A 19,590-nucleotide genomic window follows, 5' to 3' on the forward strand; every position below is an offset into this window, starting at 1 on the left:
TTTTAAACTGTTTTATACAGATGTAATTCAAAAGTATGGAAATAAAAATGTAACTGGATGTAACTGTGTAAAAGTGGTAGGTTAGACGAAATAGGCTTTTTTTTTTTTATCGTAATGTTGAAACGTGTGTGCTGTGGATAAAATTGTGTTAGCCTTTATTTACAAACGAGCACATGCATAAGCCTCATGTCAGCTGTTGCAACATTTGATATAATGTTAAAAGAATCAGAGTGTCTATTTGCACTAAGTACAAGGCTACCATAACCCACCAAAATATCAGTATCAATTGTGGTGGATTAGTGGATAACAAATGTGCATTTTGACACAATCGACCCGAGTTCGCGTCCGCCTTTTCCCAAACATTTTTTCTCCTTTTTCAAATCTCATATCGTATCAGAAAGGCATTTATTTCCTATAAAAATTAAGGAAATAATTAAAAAGTTGAAAATAAATATTGGGTAGGGTTAGGGTAGGTGTAGGGAGGACTTTAATTGTCCCAGTAAGGTGGCATCCATTTAAATATTTGAATTAAAATTCAAATTAAAAAGTTATTATTGCGTACTGTTTTATAATGTACTACAATACTGAGGTGCAGATAATTGCCACTATTTCAAATAAGTAGTATAAATAGCATCAAATCTAGCTATTTTAACACAGTGTAAATATAATCCATTGCTATATCTATTGCTAAGAAAATATGCTATTTATGCCTAAGCAAATAGCCCCTGCCTAAAAGAATACATTGGTGCTCATCACTGAACACAGCAGAATATAATCATCATGGATCTCTTGCTATAATACAATGCAACTCTCCCACCTTGTGGGCTATTTATGGAAGCTCGTTTCCACCACTAAATTAAGAAATTAATAAAAACATAAATTAAATAGGAAATAGCAACTTTTTATCTCACTGTTATAAAATGTATATCTCGCATTGTCTATATATCGCAATTCTGAGAAAAATTCAGAATGAATGGTAAGATAAAAGCTGCAAATTAGGCCTTCATTTATTTTTTTTAAAGGTAGGCCTACCTTTCTTTAATAAATAAATAAATAAATAAACATTGTTTTTCATTGTCTAAATATATAATAAATAAATTCAGATGAGCAGTTTGTGATTTTCTGCCTTTACTGAACATTACACTGCATTTGGTCTATTTTGCATCATGATTCAATTAAAACACATGCACGCAGGAGACATTTTACCACACAAGGCTACATCCAGATTTATTTAATAACACATGAAGCACTTCATCCAGTAGCTTTCTCTCCATGACAACAAAAGTAGACTTTTATTATGTTGTTAGCGGTTATCAGAGTAGGCAGGGAGGAGCTGAGTAAATTTATTCTGACGTCACACAACAGCATTTCGACTAGGAGCAATTGCAATTCAGATATCTTAAACTATAATTGTGACTAGTCGAAATTGAATTAGAGATATCTCTAATTACATTTGCGGATGTATGACGCATCTATTGAAGATATCTATAAAATAATTACAGATATCTTAAATGTAATTTTGACAAGTCATAAAGTATTTAGAGATATCTCTAATCTGATTTCTTACTAGTGCAATTATAATTGCAGATATCTCTAATTGTCATTGTGACTAGTCAAATTATAATTATGACTATCCGAATTACAATTGTGACTATCCAAAATTATATTTATGGATAGTCAAAACAACGTTTTAAATGATAAAATGGCTTGCAATACGAAATGCGCTTCCGAGCCCCGATCTGAATCAAATGTTTTGCGAACTCCAAAGCCCCGTTAAAATTATTTGCGAAATGCGCTTCGGAGTCCCGATCTGAATCAAATGTTTTGCGAACTCTGAAGCTCCGATCAAAGTTCGGAGCAGGTTTGCAAATCATTTGATTAAGATCGGAACTTCGGAGTGAGAGTTTGCGAATCGTTTGATTTAGATTGGCTCTTTAAAGCGGGTTTGCGAATCATTTGATTAAGATCGGCTCTTCAGAGCGAGTTTACAAATCATTTGATTTAGATCGGCACTTCGGACGGGTTTGTGAAACATTTTATTAAAATCGGAACTTCAGAGTGAGTTTGCGAATCATTTGATTTAGTTCGGCTCTTCAGAGCAGGTTTGCGAATCATTTTATTAAAATCGGAACTTCAGAGTGAGTTTGCGAATCATTTGATTTAGTTCGGCTCTTCAGAGCAGGTTTGCAAATCATTTTATTAAAATCGAAACTTCAGAGTGAGTTTGCGAATCATTTGATTTAGTTCGGCTCTTCAGAGCAGGTTTGCGAATCATTTTATTAAAATCGAAACTTCAGAGTGAGTTTGCGAATCATTTGATTTAGTTCGGCATTTCAGAGCGGGTTTGCGAATAATTTTGTTAAAATCGGAACTTCAGAGTGAGTTTGCGAATCATTTGATTTAGTTCAGCTCTTCAGAGCGGGTTTGTGAATGATTTGATTTAGTTCGGCTCTTACAAATCATTTGATTTAGTTTGGCACTTACGAATCATTTGATTTAGTTCGCCACTTCAGAACGAGTTTGCGAATCATTTGCAAATCATAGCAACAGACAACAATACATTGTATGGGTGAAAATTACACATTTCTCTTTTATGCCAAAAATCATCAGGATATTAAGTAAAGATCATGTTCCATGAAGATATTTAGTCAAGATCATGTTCCATGAAGATATTTCCTCCTAACAAACCCTGAGAGCTGATTTATTCATCTTCCAGACAGTCTCTTGTGACTGTTGTGAGTCTCAGATGGAGAACGGTGTGTTTCTCTCTCTGGCCGCTAGACGCCGCTGTTTCTCCTCGTTGCCGGTAAAGCGCTTAATCCGCGGGGGGCGCCCGGTTTCCCCGCAGCTTCTCCAAGTTCAGCAGCTAGTGACACACGGACTGTAGTCTCGCGCTCAGCTCGGGATAACGGACAGAGCTGCTTCTGATCGCTCTGTATCTCCAGATCATTTCCGCGCATCTGTCAGCGAGACTCGGACGCGGATCCGCAGAGGGACGGTGTTGTTGTCGTTACCGGGGACAGGACGGGCTTGGAAACGGCGGTGATCCGTGAATGGATGCATCATGTCTTCGTTTGTGTGCCGCGTTCAGTTTCTCGACGACACCGATCCGTTCAACAGCACGAGCTTCCCGGAGCCGACCCGAGCTCCTCTCTACACCTTCAGAGAAGAGCTGCCTCTGATCGAGCAGATCGCGGGGGTCCACAGGCTCCTCGGGGCCCCTCACAAGGTCACACACACACAAACACACACACACACACACAGAGTTCACTAGATCATCATTTAAAGCATGCATGATGATTTAATGCTTAACTTTTAAGTATTTGTAGTATCATTATTTAATTTGGTGATCTATGTAGGCTATAGCATGCATTAAAATGTAAAGTGTGAGTGTAAGCGAGTGTGTGTCGGTGTTTTTAAAGCGTCTCATTCATTCACACCGACACACAACATCAAAACCAGCCTGAGATTTAAACTTCATCGGAAAACGGAGTAAATCATCTCTATATTAATGTGTGGTTTGGAAAATCTGGAATCTGAGGGTGCAATATTGGGAAAATCATCTTTAAAGTTGTTCAAATGAAGTTCTTAGCAATGCATATTACTAATCAAACATTAAGTTTTGACATATTTACGGTAAAAAACATCTTCATGGAACATGAATCTTTACTAAATATCCTAATGATTTTTGGCATAAAAGAGAAATGTATAATTTTGACCCATACAATGTAATGTTGTCTATTTCTACAAATATACCCATATTTCCCAGTACAGTCTGACTTACAAACAATAGGTGGAAAAATCGGATTGTTTTAAAGTGGAATAGTTTAGAGGAGAAATATATAGAGCTTTAACTGGGTACTGTATCAATCAGAGACAGGAGACACGAGTAGACGGTGAGTTTTGATCATGTTCATCATTTAAAAGTCGTAGAAATTAACATATCCATAAATTATAGGGTTAACCATTTTAGTATGTTTATATGAATAGGTTTTAAGAGTGTGAATGAACAAACTGTTTTTATCATAGTGTTAAGTGTGCTGGAATAAGTCTTCAGATCAGACACAGACTGTTGAGTGTTTGTGGAGGTGAAGGGTTAAAACAGACGGAGTAACTGGGACAGATTATTAGGTCTTAAAGGACATTTACTGTTACACACACACGGCACATAAACAGGGTTTACAGCACACACACTTCATCTCACTTTACACACCACACACGTGTGCATTACTCTTGTACTTAAAGGAACAGTTCAGCCCAAAATGAAAAATAGCTGAAAATGTGCTCACTTTCAGTCCGTCAGAGATCAGGATCAGTTAGTTTCTCTGACGGCACCCATTCACTGCAGAGGATCCATTGATGAGACACTGATGCATTACTACAAACCTGATGAAGACACAAACTCCTCTTTGCTTCAGTAATGGAGAAGTATAAATCCATCATTATACAAATGTAAACATCAGACAACACAACCGAACTAGGTCAGCTGCATAATGCTATTGTTTGTAGAAGTTATTGTTCAAGAATAATCATATATGATGTTATTATACTGTTAAAGTCACACGTTTTAACACACTGAGAGTGTGTTTGATTATCTGATCATGTTCTGTGATTTCAGCTTCGCTGGTTTGATGGAGATGTTTTGTTAAACTGACATCTATTTCCGTTTGTTTTCTGTCCATTCTGCGCTTTCTGTCTGGTTTCTGTCTGTTTGCATGTGGCGTTGTGTTTTTCTGTGTCAGTCTGTCATTTGAGTGAAAGTCATGGCCAGTAATTGTCTGTTTGGGTCGAATCTATAAAATTAAACAGAGGTCAGTGCTGCTCCCAGAATGCCGCTGTGTGACAGTTTCTTCTCGCTCTGATCTTGTGTTTTCCTCTTAATGCTGAGCTGTCAGGTTTGTCTTTGAGGCCGAAATAGATCAAAACATTATTTATTATGGTCTGTTCAACACTGTATCAACACTCAGTCTGTGTAAATATTAATGCATATTATGAGTATATTAATGTTTATTGTATGTGGCAGACACTCTCATCCAAAGTGACTTACATTGCACTATGTGCACACTTACAGTATCATCATGCATTTTCTGGGAATCGAACCATTTTAATAAATGCATTTTGAAAATATGATTAGCCAAAATACAATCAAAGAGATGCATATATTTAATAATAAACTATGCCATGATTTTGTTGTGTATATGCATGACAAATATGCATCACGTTAAGTTTATTAATGTTAAAACTGTGTAGGTTTCCAGAAGGATGGAAATTTATATGCAATTAAAACAACTACATTTTAGGCTGAAATATGTGTATTTTCAATATATAAATAAGAATTATTTTATGAATAAATACATATTCATGAGGTTAATAGCAATAAAAATAGATTGTGGCTCAGTGTTGTTTTTTTATCATTTAGATAATACTGTAGTTTTATTAATCTGAATGAGTTTTTATTTTTATATTGTTGGTTTTAACTTTATGTTAACGGTTCTGTTAGGTTTCTGTTCATTTAGGGTTAAGTTACATTTATTACAATTAATTTGTGGTTAGTTGTGGCTTAAGTTTGAGTTAAGTTGTGGCTATGTTAATATTAGGTTGGATAGAGTTAAGTTAGAGTTCAGTTGGGTCTCAGTTGTGGTTATGTTAGGGTTAAGTTGGCATTGAGTTTGGCTTAAGTTGCAGTTAAGTTGGAGTTATGGTAAGGTTAAGTTAGAGTTTGTCAATATATCATGTTATCATTAAATTGGGGTTAAGTTATTATTAAGTTGTGGCTATGTTAACGTAAAGTTGGGGTTAAGTTAGGGTTAAATTGTTTTAATAATTGCTGTTAATAGTGTTTATCACCACTGACAAGCTACTGTACTACTAAATATATTGTAGAAACTTAATTCCTATAAGCTGCTTTCAACAATTTGTATCATGAAAAGCGCTATAAAATTAAACCTGAATTGAATTAAGTTGCTGTTAGTTAGGGTTAAATTGGGGTTAAGTGTTTTGCACGCCGCAGTAAAGGACAGTCTGAGAGCGGCTCATAAGAGTTCAGCCTTCACTAACTACCACTTACACTGGATGAGATTCAGCCGGATCTATTTATAACTGGAGAATGTCAGACAGACGCTGCAGTCAGTGCAGGAGATGTTTGACCAGAGTTCAGCTTTGTGTCTTTTCTCTCTATTATTACAGGACTCCAGTAATATCACATTATGAATATTTCTGTCTGTTTAGTGTCTTTCGTGCACTGGAATATATGTGAACTATATTATCACACAGTTATGCAACCATAAGGTGTGAAGATATTAGGATATTATAAACATTAACATCATGAGGATTGGGAATGGTGTACTGGGTAAAGTGCAAATAATATTTTTACCAATCCAGCAGAGTCAAATTTTAGTCGTATTTATCACCAATAAATTCAATTTGTTTCAATCTATTAATAACAATTAATAGCTAAATGAAAATTATCAACATTATTTATTTATTAAAATAGTGAGTCTTAAATTAAAAATGTATGTATTTGAATTGCTTATAAAAATTCCACCCATTTTGATTACACAGTTTTAACATAAAACAATAAACTTATTTAATTAAATTAAATGGTAAACATTAGTTTGTAACAGGTGAAAAACAACAACAGGAAAACATCTCACAGATACCCACTAATTTGCGCACATTTTTAGGAAATGTAAAGGTGTAGTTAATATGTATTTGGTTTAGTCTTTGTGAATCTGTATGCATCAGTCCAGAAACACATTTAGTTATGTGAGTGAGAGTGTGTGAGTGTGAGAGAGAGTGTGTGTGAGTGAGTGTGAGTGAGTGAGTGTGAGAGTGAGTGAGTGAGTGAGTGTGAGTGAGTGAGTGAGTGTGTGTGTGTGTGAGAGTGTGTGTGTGAGAGAGAGTGTGTGAGAGTGAGTGTGAGTGAGTGAGTGAGTGAGTGTGAGTGAGTGAGTGAGTGTGTGTGTGTGAGTGTGTGTGAGAGTGTGTGTGTGAGAGTGTGTGTGTGAGAAAGAGTGTGTGAGAGAGAGTGTGTGAGAGTGAGTGTGAGTGAGTGAGTGAGTGAGTGTGTGTGTGTGAGTGTGTGTGTGTGTGTGTGAGAGTGTGTGTGTGAGAGAGAGTGTGTGAGAGAGAGTGTGTGAGAGAGAGTGTGTGTGAGTGAGTGTGAGTGAGTGAGTGAGTGAGTGAGTGTGAGTGAGTGTGAGAGTGTGTGAGTGAGTGTGAGTGAGTGAGTGAGTGAGTGAGTGTGTGTGTGTGAGAGTGTGTGAGTGTGAGCGTGTGTGAGTGTGAGTGAGTGTGTGAGAGTGAGTGAGTGTGAGAGTGATTGTGAGAGTGAGTGTGTGTTTGTAAGATTGAGTGTGTGTGTGTGTGTGTGTGTGAGAGTGAGTGTGTGTGAGTGTGGGTGTGTGTAAGATTGAGTAAGTGTGTGTGAGAGTGAGTATGTGAGAGTATGTGAGAGTGTGTGAGAGTGAGTGAGTGTGAGTGTGAGAGTAAGCGTGTGTGAGAGTGAGTGAGTTTGTGTGAGCACATGTAGTGAGCGTGAGTGTGTGTGTGTGTATGTGTGTTGTAATGCAGTTGCTAGCAGGTCCAGTGTGTGTTGTTCTAATGATCGGTGGTTAAACTCATCATGTGCTGGTTTGAGATGGGTCAGGTCAGATGAGCCTCATCGGAGCGTGTTGATTATAAACAGAGACGTGCAGATGCTCTTCTTCATCCAGCAGGTGTAGTGATTGATTGTTGTTTGTGTGACACATTCTTGAATGAGCTGAGTTTGTTGGCCTGAGCGTGGTGTTAAATCAAAGCTGCGTCTGGAGCTGGGAGCCGAGTGTTTGATTAGGGTTTGGAGAGTTCAGACTCGATGGAGACGCAGGTGTTACGAGCTCAGAGACGCCAAACCCACCAAACCAGCACTAACAGAAAGAAAAGAAAGAAAGCAGAGTTCAGTTTGAGTGGAATGCATGATAAAATAAGTAAACTAGTATATATACTGTATACCACAAAACCAGTCATAATGGTCTTTTTTTTTTTTTTACATGTGGTTTGTTCGGAGGACAATATTTGTCTGAGATACAACTATTTGAAAATCTGGAATCTGAGGGAGCAAAAAAATCTAAATATTGAGAAAATCATCTTTAAAGTTGTTCAGATGAAGTTCTTAGTTCTTCAAAATTTTTGATATATTTACAGTAGGATATTTACTAAATATCTTCATGAACATGATCTTTACTTAATATCCTAATGATTTTTGTCATGAAAGAGAAATGTATAATTGTGACTCACACAATGTATTGTTGTCTATTGCTACAAATATACGTCTGTGACACTGATGACTGCTATTGTGCTGCAGAGACACACACATATATATATAAATGCGTGTGTGTGTGAAGTTATATATAAACAATGGAAGTAGTTTCCACATTCAGAGAGCTGAGTGTGTATTCATTTACATGCACACCTGTGTTTGTTGCGAGCGCAGCTGCTCATCACACACTTTAGTCATGCATGCTAACGTTTTAACACGTGAAGCAGTTAGCACGTGTGTGACGTGTGTTCTGTTTTCTTAACAGACGTAACTGTGACTTAAACAGCATCTCGCCAGTCTGACTTTTATTGTTGTGGGGGAAAAGTCTGAACTATGTGATTTAAAAACTCAGAATTACCTTTTTTTGTATCTGGTGGATAACATTGTGACACTGTCCCTGATTGTAAAGTGTGTGTGTGTGTGTGTGTGTGTGTGTGCAGCTGGATGACTGCGCTCTGCAGCTCTCTCACACTGGAGTGTATCTGGATCTGGAGTCGACTCTGGATGAGCAGAGAGATGAACTCGAGGGATTTCAGCCTGAAGACTGCGCAGGGTGAGACGCACACTACATAGGGCACTACACTGCACTCATGACAGTCTTATTCTGTGTGTGTGTGTGTGTGTGTGTTTGTGTGTGAGACAGCATCTCTCTGATAGAGGAATCACGAAATTGATCATATCATTACATTCCTGTAAAATAATTTGTCGTCCGTCTGTTAGTGGGCGGGGTTTAAAGTCTCAGAGGCTGCAGTAGCTGTGCTTTATTCATGGGTTGAAAATGGGCGGGGCCTCTTTCTGTGCAGCAGCTGCTGATTGGATGTTGAGATATGGGCGTGTCTCTAGGGTGGACTTGAGCTTGAAGGGGTGGAGCTTAATCAGATTTTGTGATTGGAGAAGAGCTTCATCTCTGAAGCTTGAGTCAGGGTTATTATGGGCAACTATTTTCCACACGTCACTGAGTTGAATGAGTCAGAGTGTGTGTGTTTGTGTGATGATCAGTGTATTCCTGACTTTTACCTGTAAGATTGAATACACATAAACCCTATTATTCACCCTAAATATTCACTTGAATTTTCCACTTGAGATTTAATATTAATAATTTAACAACATTTGCATGTCCACCATCCTGTGATGACAATTAACGGTTTGACATGCAGCTCAACTAATTATTAAGTATTTTAGTTATTATGAATTAATTGTATTACTTGAATTGCACATTTTATTATAGGGGTGCTTCGGCCGATCGTTAATGCGCATCTCGTCAGTAAAGCCGGTTCTCTAATCAGCGGTTAATTCCATCAGGTGCGTGATTTCACATAGAGCAGCTGTTACTACACAGAGCCATTGTTAATAGAGAAGATGCGCAAATCCTCTTCATTTTCAGCGTTTTTTGGCGCATCTTCTCAGTTAACAACGGCTCTGTGTAGTAACAGCTGCTCTATGTGAAATCACACACCTGATGGAATTTACTGCTGATTAGAGAACCGGCTTTACTGACGAGATGCGCATTAACGATTGGCCGATCGTAATCGGAGCACCCCTATTTTATTATATCATATTTTTAAGTTTTCAAGTATTTTAATTAATTTTTTATTATTATTTAATACATTTTTGGTAGTGCTGTCAAATGATTAATCGCGATGAATTCCATTTTAAAAGTCTACATTAATTCATTAATTCTAATCTCTTCTCATCCACTGATGAAGCCCAGTGTGGAAAACTCTGTTCTAGATGACATTATTAACCTCTGAAGATCTCAGTCAGTGTGTTTGTGTGAGCATCTTCTTCACAGCTGGGACTGAAAGCACTGTGTGTGTGTGTGTGTGTGCGCGTGTGTGTGTGTGTTTGTTCTGTGTGTTTGTCCTGTGTGTGTGCTCTGATGTGCGTCTGACAGCTGATTGACATGTGAATGTCTCTGCTGTCAAACAGATCTTGCTGTCTGTGTGTATGTGTTTGAGTGTGTGTGTGTGTGTGTGTGTGTGTGTGTGTGTGTGTGTGTGTGTGTGTGTGTGTGTGTGTGTGTCTATCTGGACATGTTTGTGACACACACTCTGTGCTGTTGAAGTGAAGCGGTTGAATGTTGGTCTCAATCGGACAGAGAGAGCGAATAACTCCTGCTGTATTTATTAGTGTTTGCATTGAGGGGTCAGAGGTCAGCGCTGGTGTGTGTGTGTGTGTGTGTGTGTGTGTATCAGTCAAATATGTCAAAGAGGTAATTATAACATAAACAAATTCATCTCAGACGCACTAAAAAGACCCAAAGTGCCAGTGAAGACATGAATACAGTTCCAGTAGATTTCAGTTTCAGTTAAATGCTCTTCTCTTGAACTTTCTGTTCTTCTGTGAATCCTGAAAAATGAAACGTATCACGGTTTCCACAAAAAATATTCAGCAGCACATCATTTAAATGTTTTAATGATTTAATAAATGTGTAGAAACTCTTTTGTTTTGATTTAATAATTATTTTATTTTTTACACTTTTATAATTTAGTTTTAGTAAATGTTTTAGTTTATTTTTATTTCAGATTTACTGCACTTTTTTGTTTTTCGTATAAATTTTATTAGGAGTTTAAGTTCAATTATTTTTGTTATTGATTTGTTCTCATTTTAAAATATTTATTTAAATTTTACATTTTTATGATTTAATTTTTAGTATTTCAATTTCTGTTGTTTTTATTTTCAGTTACTTTAATTGTAAGTTTTTTAAAATAAATGATTAGTAATTGTTTTATTTAGATTTAGAGTTGTGTCCTGGCATGTGAATATTGAGAGATGATTCCCACTGAAGAGCTTGTGTACTGTATCAGGAGAGCTGTGTGTGTGTGTGTGTGTGAGCGAGTGTATGTGAGTGTGTGTGTGTTTGTGTGTGTGTGTGAGAGAGTGTATATGAGTGTGTGTGTGTGTAGAGTCTGGTCAATATCTTTCGAGCGTTTCTGTTTTGTTGTTATTATCTTCTCTTGTTTTCTGTGTGTTTCAGGAGGGGAAAGAAGCACAGTGTGATCTTACGCACTCAGCTGAGCGTCCGTGTTCACGCGTGTATCGGTGAGTCTCAGACACACACACACACACACACACACACACACACACAGAGAAACATGTCTATACACTATATTATATGCATCAAGTTCAAAAGTTTAGGATCAGTATCAAGAAATTACTTGTATTCATCAATAATGCATTAAATTGATCAAAAGTGACAGTAAAGGTTGCATTTAGTTGATCAAAAATGCATTAAAAAAATTAAAATATTATTATTATTTCAAATAACTGTTTTCTGTGTGAATCTGTGTTAAAGTGTAATTTATTTCTGTGATGCTCCGCTGTATTTTCAGCATCATTCCTCCAGTCTTCAGTGTCACATGATCTTCAGAAATCAGAATAATATGATGATTTACTGCTCAAGAAACATTTCTGATTATTATGAGTGTTGAACACAGTCGTGCTGCTCAATATTTCTGTGGAAACTGATGCATTTTATTTTTCAGGATTCACAGATGAACAGAAATTTCACAAGAACAGCATTTGATCAATTCACTTTTGCTCAATTCAATGCATTCTTGATGAAACAAAGTGTCTTTAAAACAGCTGTTTAAAGTATAATATTTGTACTCTATTTTTAGTCAAATAAATGCATCCTTGATGAGCAGGAGAGCCGTGGTTCAGGTTCCCTGAGCTGTAGTACTGTGTTCATCAGGAATAGTTTCAGCAGCGAGTCGAAGCTCTAATCATTACAGCGTTTGAGCGTCTCTCCTTCACTGATAGTGAAGCTATTCCTGGATCCTGGGTCAAGTGTGTCAGCAGGGAAGGTCAAAGGTCAGGGGCGGGGCTTTGATGCTCCTCTCTCACCAGCTTCAATACAATTCACACTTGACTTCCCAGCATGCCTTTGTATTTGTTGCAATTTCCTGTTTCAGTGCAGAGGGACATTTGACACCTGTGTGTGAGTGTGTGTATGAGTGTGTGTGTGTGTGTGAGTGTGTCTGGGGCTTTAAGTGGACAGACGATGGGTTTTAAGTCTCTAGCCACCTGCTTCCCCTCGACTCCCACAATCCCTCTGGATTTACTGTTGTTGTGTTGTTAGAATCACTGCCTCATCACGTGATCTTAAGTGCTTTATTGCTTTAATGTACGTTGTGTTCACACGTACAGACGTATAGAGGATCTGGTGCTGATCGGTTTAAATCTCTAGGAGGAGTTCGGTTAAATACAGCGCCTGAAAATGGCAAAAACAGCCAAACCTGTTGAGTTTCAGACTTCGTACCAATGGACTTTATTGTGGCACTATCAAGCCATTTTGCAGCCCATATCAGATGTGTTCACAAATTTTGTACATTTTCGAGAATCTTTAGGCCCTCAAAAATATGATTCAATTTCGAAAGAAGAAGAAGAAGAACCAATAGGGTTATATTAACATTTGGATCAGTATTGTAAAGTGTTACTATCATCAGGGTTTCTTTACTTTAAAAATATTTCAATACCAAAACGTATTTTATTTTGTTTTATGTTAGCTGGCTTCCAAGGCAACATTTCTTATTTTCATGTAGTTTAAAGTATTAAAGTAACTGAAACTAAAACTGAAATAGAAAAAATTCATGAAAACTACATAGATGTAAAAATCACAAAAACACGCAACAAAATTATTATTTTTTTAACTCAAATTAAAATAAAAAATAAATATAAAAATTATTTTAATTTGATTAAAAAATTTATAAAAATGATAATAGGGTATCAGTGGTACTAAAATAATTCTGGTTACCATTTATTGAAATATTAGCAAATGCTTACAAATTTTAATATAAAGTTATAAAATCTTAAAATATGTTTATATAATATATTATGCTTATATTTATGTGTCTATGAGTCTAGTTTTGGTTGACAGAATCCAGCGTGACTGTGTGATTTGAGAGACAGTGTTTTTGCTGAAGTTGATTATGTAATATTAACAGTAAATCTGAACTGAATCTGTTTTAATCTCAAGTGATTCATGATGTGAATCAGTTGATTCATTGATTCAGATGATTCATCTGATCTTTTTGAGTCCATCATGATCTAGCAGCTTCATCACGTGATTATTGAATGTCTGTATTGATTATGACTGTATTTGCTGGTGTCCATCTGGAGTGGATCAGGGCTGTGGTGTCAGAGCTGAAGAGCGTCTGTGGCTCATATGACGGAGATATTTTAGCAGCCGCTCGATGATCTGGATGCCGTTTGCACCGCAGTGTTTCTGTGATATCTTTAGAAAGTGTTGACAAGACAGAAACATGTGAAAGAGAGACTGTAGAGGTCAGAGAGAGAGAGAGATTTAATGACCCGCTGGATCACACAAATAATGCACTCAATAGAGTCTGACAAATACAAAAAGGTAGAAAATATTTAGAATAAATACAACTGTAATATATTATTTGATGCTGTATAATATTTTAACATTTTCTAGCTATAAAAATTAAATTAACATTGTAATAAATTGAATTAAATGTTGAATTACATTTCTAGAATTATTTCTAGAAGTAGGAATTTAACTATATTTATGAGTTAATTTCATAGATAAGTGAATATATAAATGGGAGCTAAAATAATGTTTGGAAATGAAATGAAATTAATATAGATATATAGAGTTATAAATATAAAGTTAAACAACACTACATTTTTTATTTTTTCATTTTAATTAGAGCCTGACGCTCAGTGTCCTCAACGTCAGCAGTCAGTCGTGTCTTTAAAAACCAGCAACATTTACAGTAAAAACCTGTGTGTGTGTGTGTGTGTGTGTGTGTGTGTGTGTGTGTGTGTGTGTGTGTGTGTATGTGTGTGTGAGAGAGAGAGAGAGAGAGTGTGTGTGTGTTGTGTTGTAAACAGAGGCTGATGGCTTTACAGTCTGTGAGCAGAAACACACTGATGTTAAACTCATAACCTCAAAAAATACACACACGCAGACACACACAAGCACGCACACACACACACACGCAGACACACATGCACACACACACACGCAGACACACACACGCACGCACGCACACACACACACGCACGCACACACACACACACATGCAGACACACACGCACACACACACACACACACACACAAACACACAGTCCTGCCAGTACGGCTGAAAAACACACATGTAAACACCAGCTAAACTGCTGAAAACATCTGCATTATTATGACATCTATTTTGTATATCTGAATATAATATATTTCTACATTGTTTTTTATATATTTTTTATGTTTTAGATTCTATAAATGTATATGTATATTTTTATATACAACTTTATATAAAATGTAGTTATACTATACAAAATAATTTTTTGTACATATTTTGAACTTTATTTCATATTGTATTGTTCTTTTTCTATATTTGTTACATATTCAATTTTTTATATATTTTAAGTAATTGTATAGTAGTTTAAATTACACAGCATAAGGTTTTATACACATAATTTAATTATTAAATCATTTATATTTTCACTTTTTTCATATATATATTTTATATAGTTTATATTTATATTCTAGTGTTTTTTTTAACCTTTTTTATGCATTTGTTTTATTTGTACTTTACACTGTATTTTACATTTGAACTCAAAATCAAAAATCAGATAATCCAGTAACTGTTCTTACATGATGTTTATTAGCACAATGAACCAGTTAATGGTCTTTCATGCAAGAAACAAACCGTCACACTCACTAAACTGTTTTATTTTAACCACACAGTTCTTTAACGGACATCTGTCTAAAGGCAGAAACGGCTCGCGCTGGCTGGTATCTGTGTGTTTTATGGCCTGATTGTTTGACTCGGTCTCTATCAGTTTATGAGAGTCGTTTATCTGTGTTTCCTCTCTCAGCATCAGCTTGTCATTGTTATGAGAGTTAATGTCATGTGTGGAATGGAAGTGACAGAAACCGCCTGTCCATTAGCATACAGTGAGCGTGTGTGTGTGTGTGTGTGTGTGTGTGTGCAGCTGTCGTTCGCTGGGCATTGTGGGAAGCGGTGACATCACAGCGGGCATGAAGGTGTGAATTCTGGGAACTTTAGTGAGAATGATTGTGCCTGTTCTCTCTCAGGTCCTGTGGTCTGTCTGTTATCTGGGTTATTTTTAACATTCAAAAGCACAGTTAAGGGCTTACGGGAAATTGTAATGTCATGTGAAGTCATATTTATGTGTCACAGGTCACATTCAATTTTTAAACTGCTTGAAAAATCGTTCGATGTTTTATTTGTGCTTCAAATTTTGTTACACAAAGTCATAAAGTCTTTCTCAATCAGAGTCATGAATGTGTGAGTAAAGTTTCGTGCTTTGCTGTTCATATTTTGGTGAATAATGGTGTGAAATTCAGAAAAAAATATAATTCTCATCATAGTCACTGTCTACATCACTCTAAATACATATATATCTCATGCTTGCAGATTCTGCACTGCTCTCAGAAATTCAGCAGAATTTGCTTCCAAATCAGTGCAACAAAACCCTAAAAGTGTCTGTTATTGTATAGTAATGCGTATAATGGAGTAAATCTGGGTCAGTGACCTCTGAGTGAAGAGGTCAGACTTTTGCAGTCTGCTGTCGCCATGGTAACAGAGTAGCATTCGGACCCAGTGATATCACGGCTGGAAACAGGAAGCGCTTTGCTCTGTTATAGCGGCATGAAGCATGCGGTGTGTCGGATCTGGATCTCAGTTTCAGACACACGAGCCACTGCAGCTGCAGATATAAATAATCACACGGCCGAGGATCAGATATCACCCTCAACACACCAACAGCGTTTCACATACATTTAGTCACTTACTCAGAAATACTGGAGCCACACTATGCAATGTACATTTATTCATAATGCATTATGAAGCACATTATGATGATTTTGCCAATAGCGTCTTTTAAGCTTAGCCTGCATTTTATTATTCTAAAAAGTTATATAAAGTAATATATAATATTTTAAATAAGAATATTATATGCCTTTGTACTTTTGACTGAACTTTTATGATGGCTGTTGTTGTTGTTGTTTATTAAATATTATTATTCAATGTAATCAATAGTAATATTTAGTATTGGAAACGGTGTTCGTGATTGTGTTTTTAGTAAAATTTTTCTTCCACAATTAGATGGTAACAAGTGACTTTTTACGAGTCAGCAATAAAGACTTTTATTTTGAAAAATACTAAAACAGAAGATATTTTTACTTTAAACAACAGTTTGTAAGACGCAAACAACAAATGCATTCGCAGCGCTGTCATCATAAATCACCCTTAACAGATGAAAGGATATTATGACAAAGATATCGCTTTCCTCAGGACATTCAAACTAATGTTTTATTGTGAATATGAGATTGAGCTGAAGAATAAATGCTGTTTAATAGACTATAATAAATACAAAATCAAGTGCTAGGCACATGTATTGGCCATGACTTGATTGCAAATACAAATACAAAATTAAGACAAGTAAAGAAAATGCGGTACTTATTTAAAGAATCACCCCTTTATTTAAATATATGAACGCAGGAAACCGCTGCTGACAGGTTAATGTAACTTCTAGTAATTTTAAATATTGTGGTTATCGCCAATACCACTATATCTTCACATCCTAAATTAACACGATGCCGATATTTCATGCTTTGAATATCACGATTATCGTAAATACAACGTGAGTGGTTTTGCACGCACAGATATGTGGGTTGTTCATAGGGTGCTAATATAAGGTTACTATGAAATTAGTAAAGTTTTAACCTATTTGCATTGCTATTTAGTTTTGTGAGTGGTTGCTAGGGTTTAGCTAATGTGGAGTTTTCAGTGTTGTTTACTGCGTTGCTTTTGAGTTTGTTGTTTTGTTTCAGCTGATAGCACAGATTGTTTTGAAGTGCACACACACTCTTGACTCTGTGCTGTATTTTTAGTCTGTGTTTGGTCTCGAGTCAGCAGCTCATTCTGTAATTTTAGATGTTTTTTGGTTCAGGAGTGTTTCAGCATGAGTAAGCAGAGCCCAGTGGAGCCGACAGAGCTGCTGTCAGACCACAGGTGACCCGCTGCAGGAACACAATATATCAGAAATATATGGCATGATATCAGCTGCTAATAACAGGACACTTCCGAGTATTGCTGTGCTGTGAACATGAGACCGTGTGACGCGAGCCGTTAGTCGTGACCCTTCTGACTCCGTCTGACGGACAGCAGCTGCTGCAGAGGTCAAAGGTCAGGGAGTCCTTAGACCATCTCGATCTGTAATAAGAGATACTGTATTTTCTTACTGTACAGCACCTTGGGAGGGATTTGCAAGGAAGTGCTTTAGAAATGTAATAATTTTATTATAATAACAATATTAATTTATGTTTTTATTATTTTATGGTTAGGTTTAATTTTAATAAAGTTCTTATTAGTTTCTTATTTTAGTTATTTATTTTTTGTCAACATATAAAATGCTTTAAGAGCTTAATAAGTTCTTAAATATATATGTAAATAATAACAATTTGTTTCAATTTATAAAGCTTTAGTTTATTCAAGGTTTGCAATGATAATGATTGTTGTTATTATTAATGTGTGTATTTTTATTAACGGTAAAATTTTTGCTATAAATAAAAACCTTAACACTTTTGTTATTAATTAATTATTATTATAAAGTGCTTAAATATTTGTGTTAAGCACTTTGTAAATTAAAAATAATATTTGATTATTATTATTATCTTAGTAAAATTTAATAAGGTTTTTATTTTGTTATTTCAGTTTATAAAGCAGTTTAAGATTTGGCAACAAGCACTTCATAAATTTAAAATAATTATTTATTATATTATATTTCTATAAAAATATAGAAAATGCACTCTATAAATTGACACAATTTATTCGTAGTAATATAATAATAATAATCATCATCTTTTAATTGATAAAATAAAATGTTACATTTATAGATTGAAATAATGATATAATTCTTCTTATCATGTATCTGCCTTACCCCTCGTGTGCTTGTGAGTGTTTATTAAGGCTCTGTGTGTGAATGAAGGAATCTGAGCTTGTGTCCAGATTACACTGCTGAGATTAACCAGTCGGGTCACTCATAATCTGATTAGGATCTGGCTGGAGAACAAAAAAACCTGCTGGATTACACCAGGAGAAACACACAGCGAAATACACACACACACGCAAAGGCACGCATACACACTCACATATTCATGCATGCATTCACGCATGCACGCACACACTCAAGGGCACGCATACACACTCACATATGCATGCATGCATTCACGCATGCACGCACACACACACACACACTCACAAACACACTCACATATGCATGCATGCACGCACACACACAGACACTCACACATGCATGCGAACAACACACTCACACATCATACACACACACACACACATGCGCACACACACACATGGACACATGCATGCACACATTGTGCATTTGTGCTTGTGCACAGACACATACACGCACACACACACACACACACACACACACACTCGCACAGGCATATACACACACCTTCTCTATCACACACACACACACAAACACACACACACACACACTCTCTCACACACACACACACACACACACACGCACTCTCTCTCACACACACACCCTTTCTTTCTCTCACACTCTCACATTCACACACACACTTGCACAGGCACATTCATGCACACACACACACACACACACATACACACTCTCTCACACACACACACACACACACACACACACACACTCTCTCTCTCACACACACACACTCTCTCTCTCACACTCTCACATTCACACACACACACTTGCACAGGCACATACATGCAAGCACACACACACGCACACACACACACACTCACAGTCAGAGACAGCAGAGCTTTAATTAGAGGTGGATATATGATCTGGATGAGAGCAGCAGGAAGTGGCTCTGTTAGAGACAGGAAGCTGAGTGTAAATCTGCTGCTGATTGACAGTGAGGGGTCAGTGCGACTGATGTTCAGATGAAACAACAACATGAACAACAGCTGCTTGTCAGTCTCAGAAAACAGCACAAAACACAAAGAGCTTTTATTATCAGACACTTCTCTTTACAAGTACAAAATTAATACAAATAATTACATGAGAAAATGACTGCAGTAATGTAATGTCATTTAGATACTATTATAGAATTTTAGATTTTTTTTTTCAGTTAAATTTGTAGCAATTTGTGTTGTTGTTTTTTTTACATTTTTATTATTTTATATATAGTTTTGAGTTTTGAGTTTTTTAGTACATCGCCGAACTAAATTAATCTGAGAAATGTTGCCAAAATATGTAAAAATATGTCTATATTTCCAGTTTTATATTTT

The 19,590-nt window shown here is 36.3% G+C and overlaps 2 protein-coding genes across 4 annotated transcripts in view; both read left to right on the top strand.

The window, feature by feature from the left end:
- LOC127978687 (glutathione S-transferase A) overlaps positions 1 to 19,590 on the top strand; it is a 209,307-nt gene that overhangs the window by 150,338 nt on the left and 39,379 nt on the right. The window lies entirely within an intron of this gene.
- The window catches only part of LOC127978661 (FH1/FH2 domain-containing protein 3-like), a 46,445-nt gene continuing 29,692 nt past the window's right edge, over positions 2,838 to 19,590 (top strand). For all 3 annotated transcript variants that reach the window (XM_052583468.1, XM_052583470.1, XM_052583471.1), the window contains exons 1-3: positions 2,838 to 3,229; positions 8,740 to 8,852; positions 11,277 to 11,341. In XM_052583468.1, coding sequence (XP_052439428.1) covers positions 3,065 to 3,229; positions 8,740 to 8,852; positions 11,277 to 11,341 — 343 coding nt within the window. In that variant the 5' untranslated portion in view covers positions 2,838 to 3,064. The remainder of the gene's footprint in view (positions 3,230 to 8,739; positions 8,853 to 11,276; positions 11,342 to 19,590) is intronic.

Source organism: Carassius gibelio, chromosome B19 (genome assembly GCF_023724105.1).
Source record: "Carassius gibelio isolate Cgi1373 ecotype wild population from Czech Republic chromosome B19, carGib1.2-hapl.c, whole genome shotgun sequence".
Taxonomy (NCBI): domain Eukaryota; kingdom Metazoa; phylum Chordata; class Actinopteri; order Cypriniformes; family Cyprinidae; genus Carassius; species Carassius gibelio.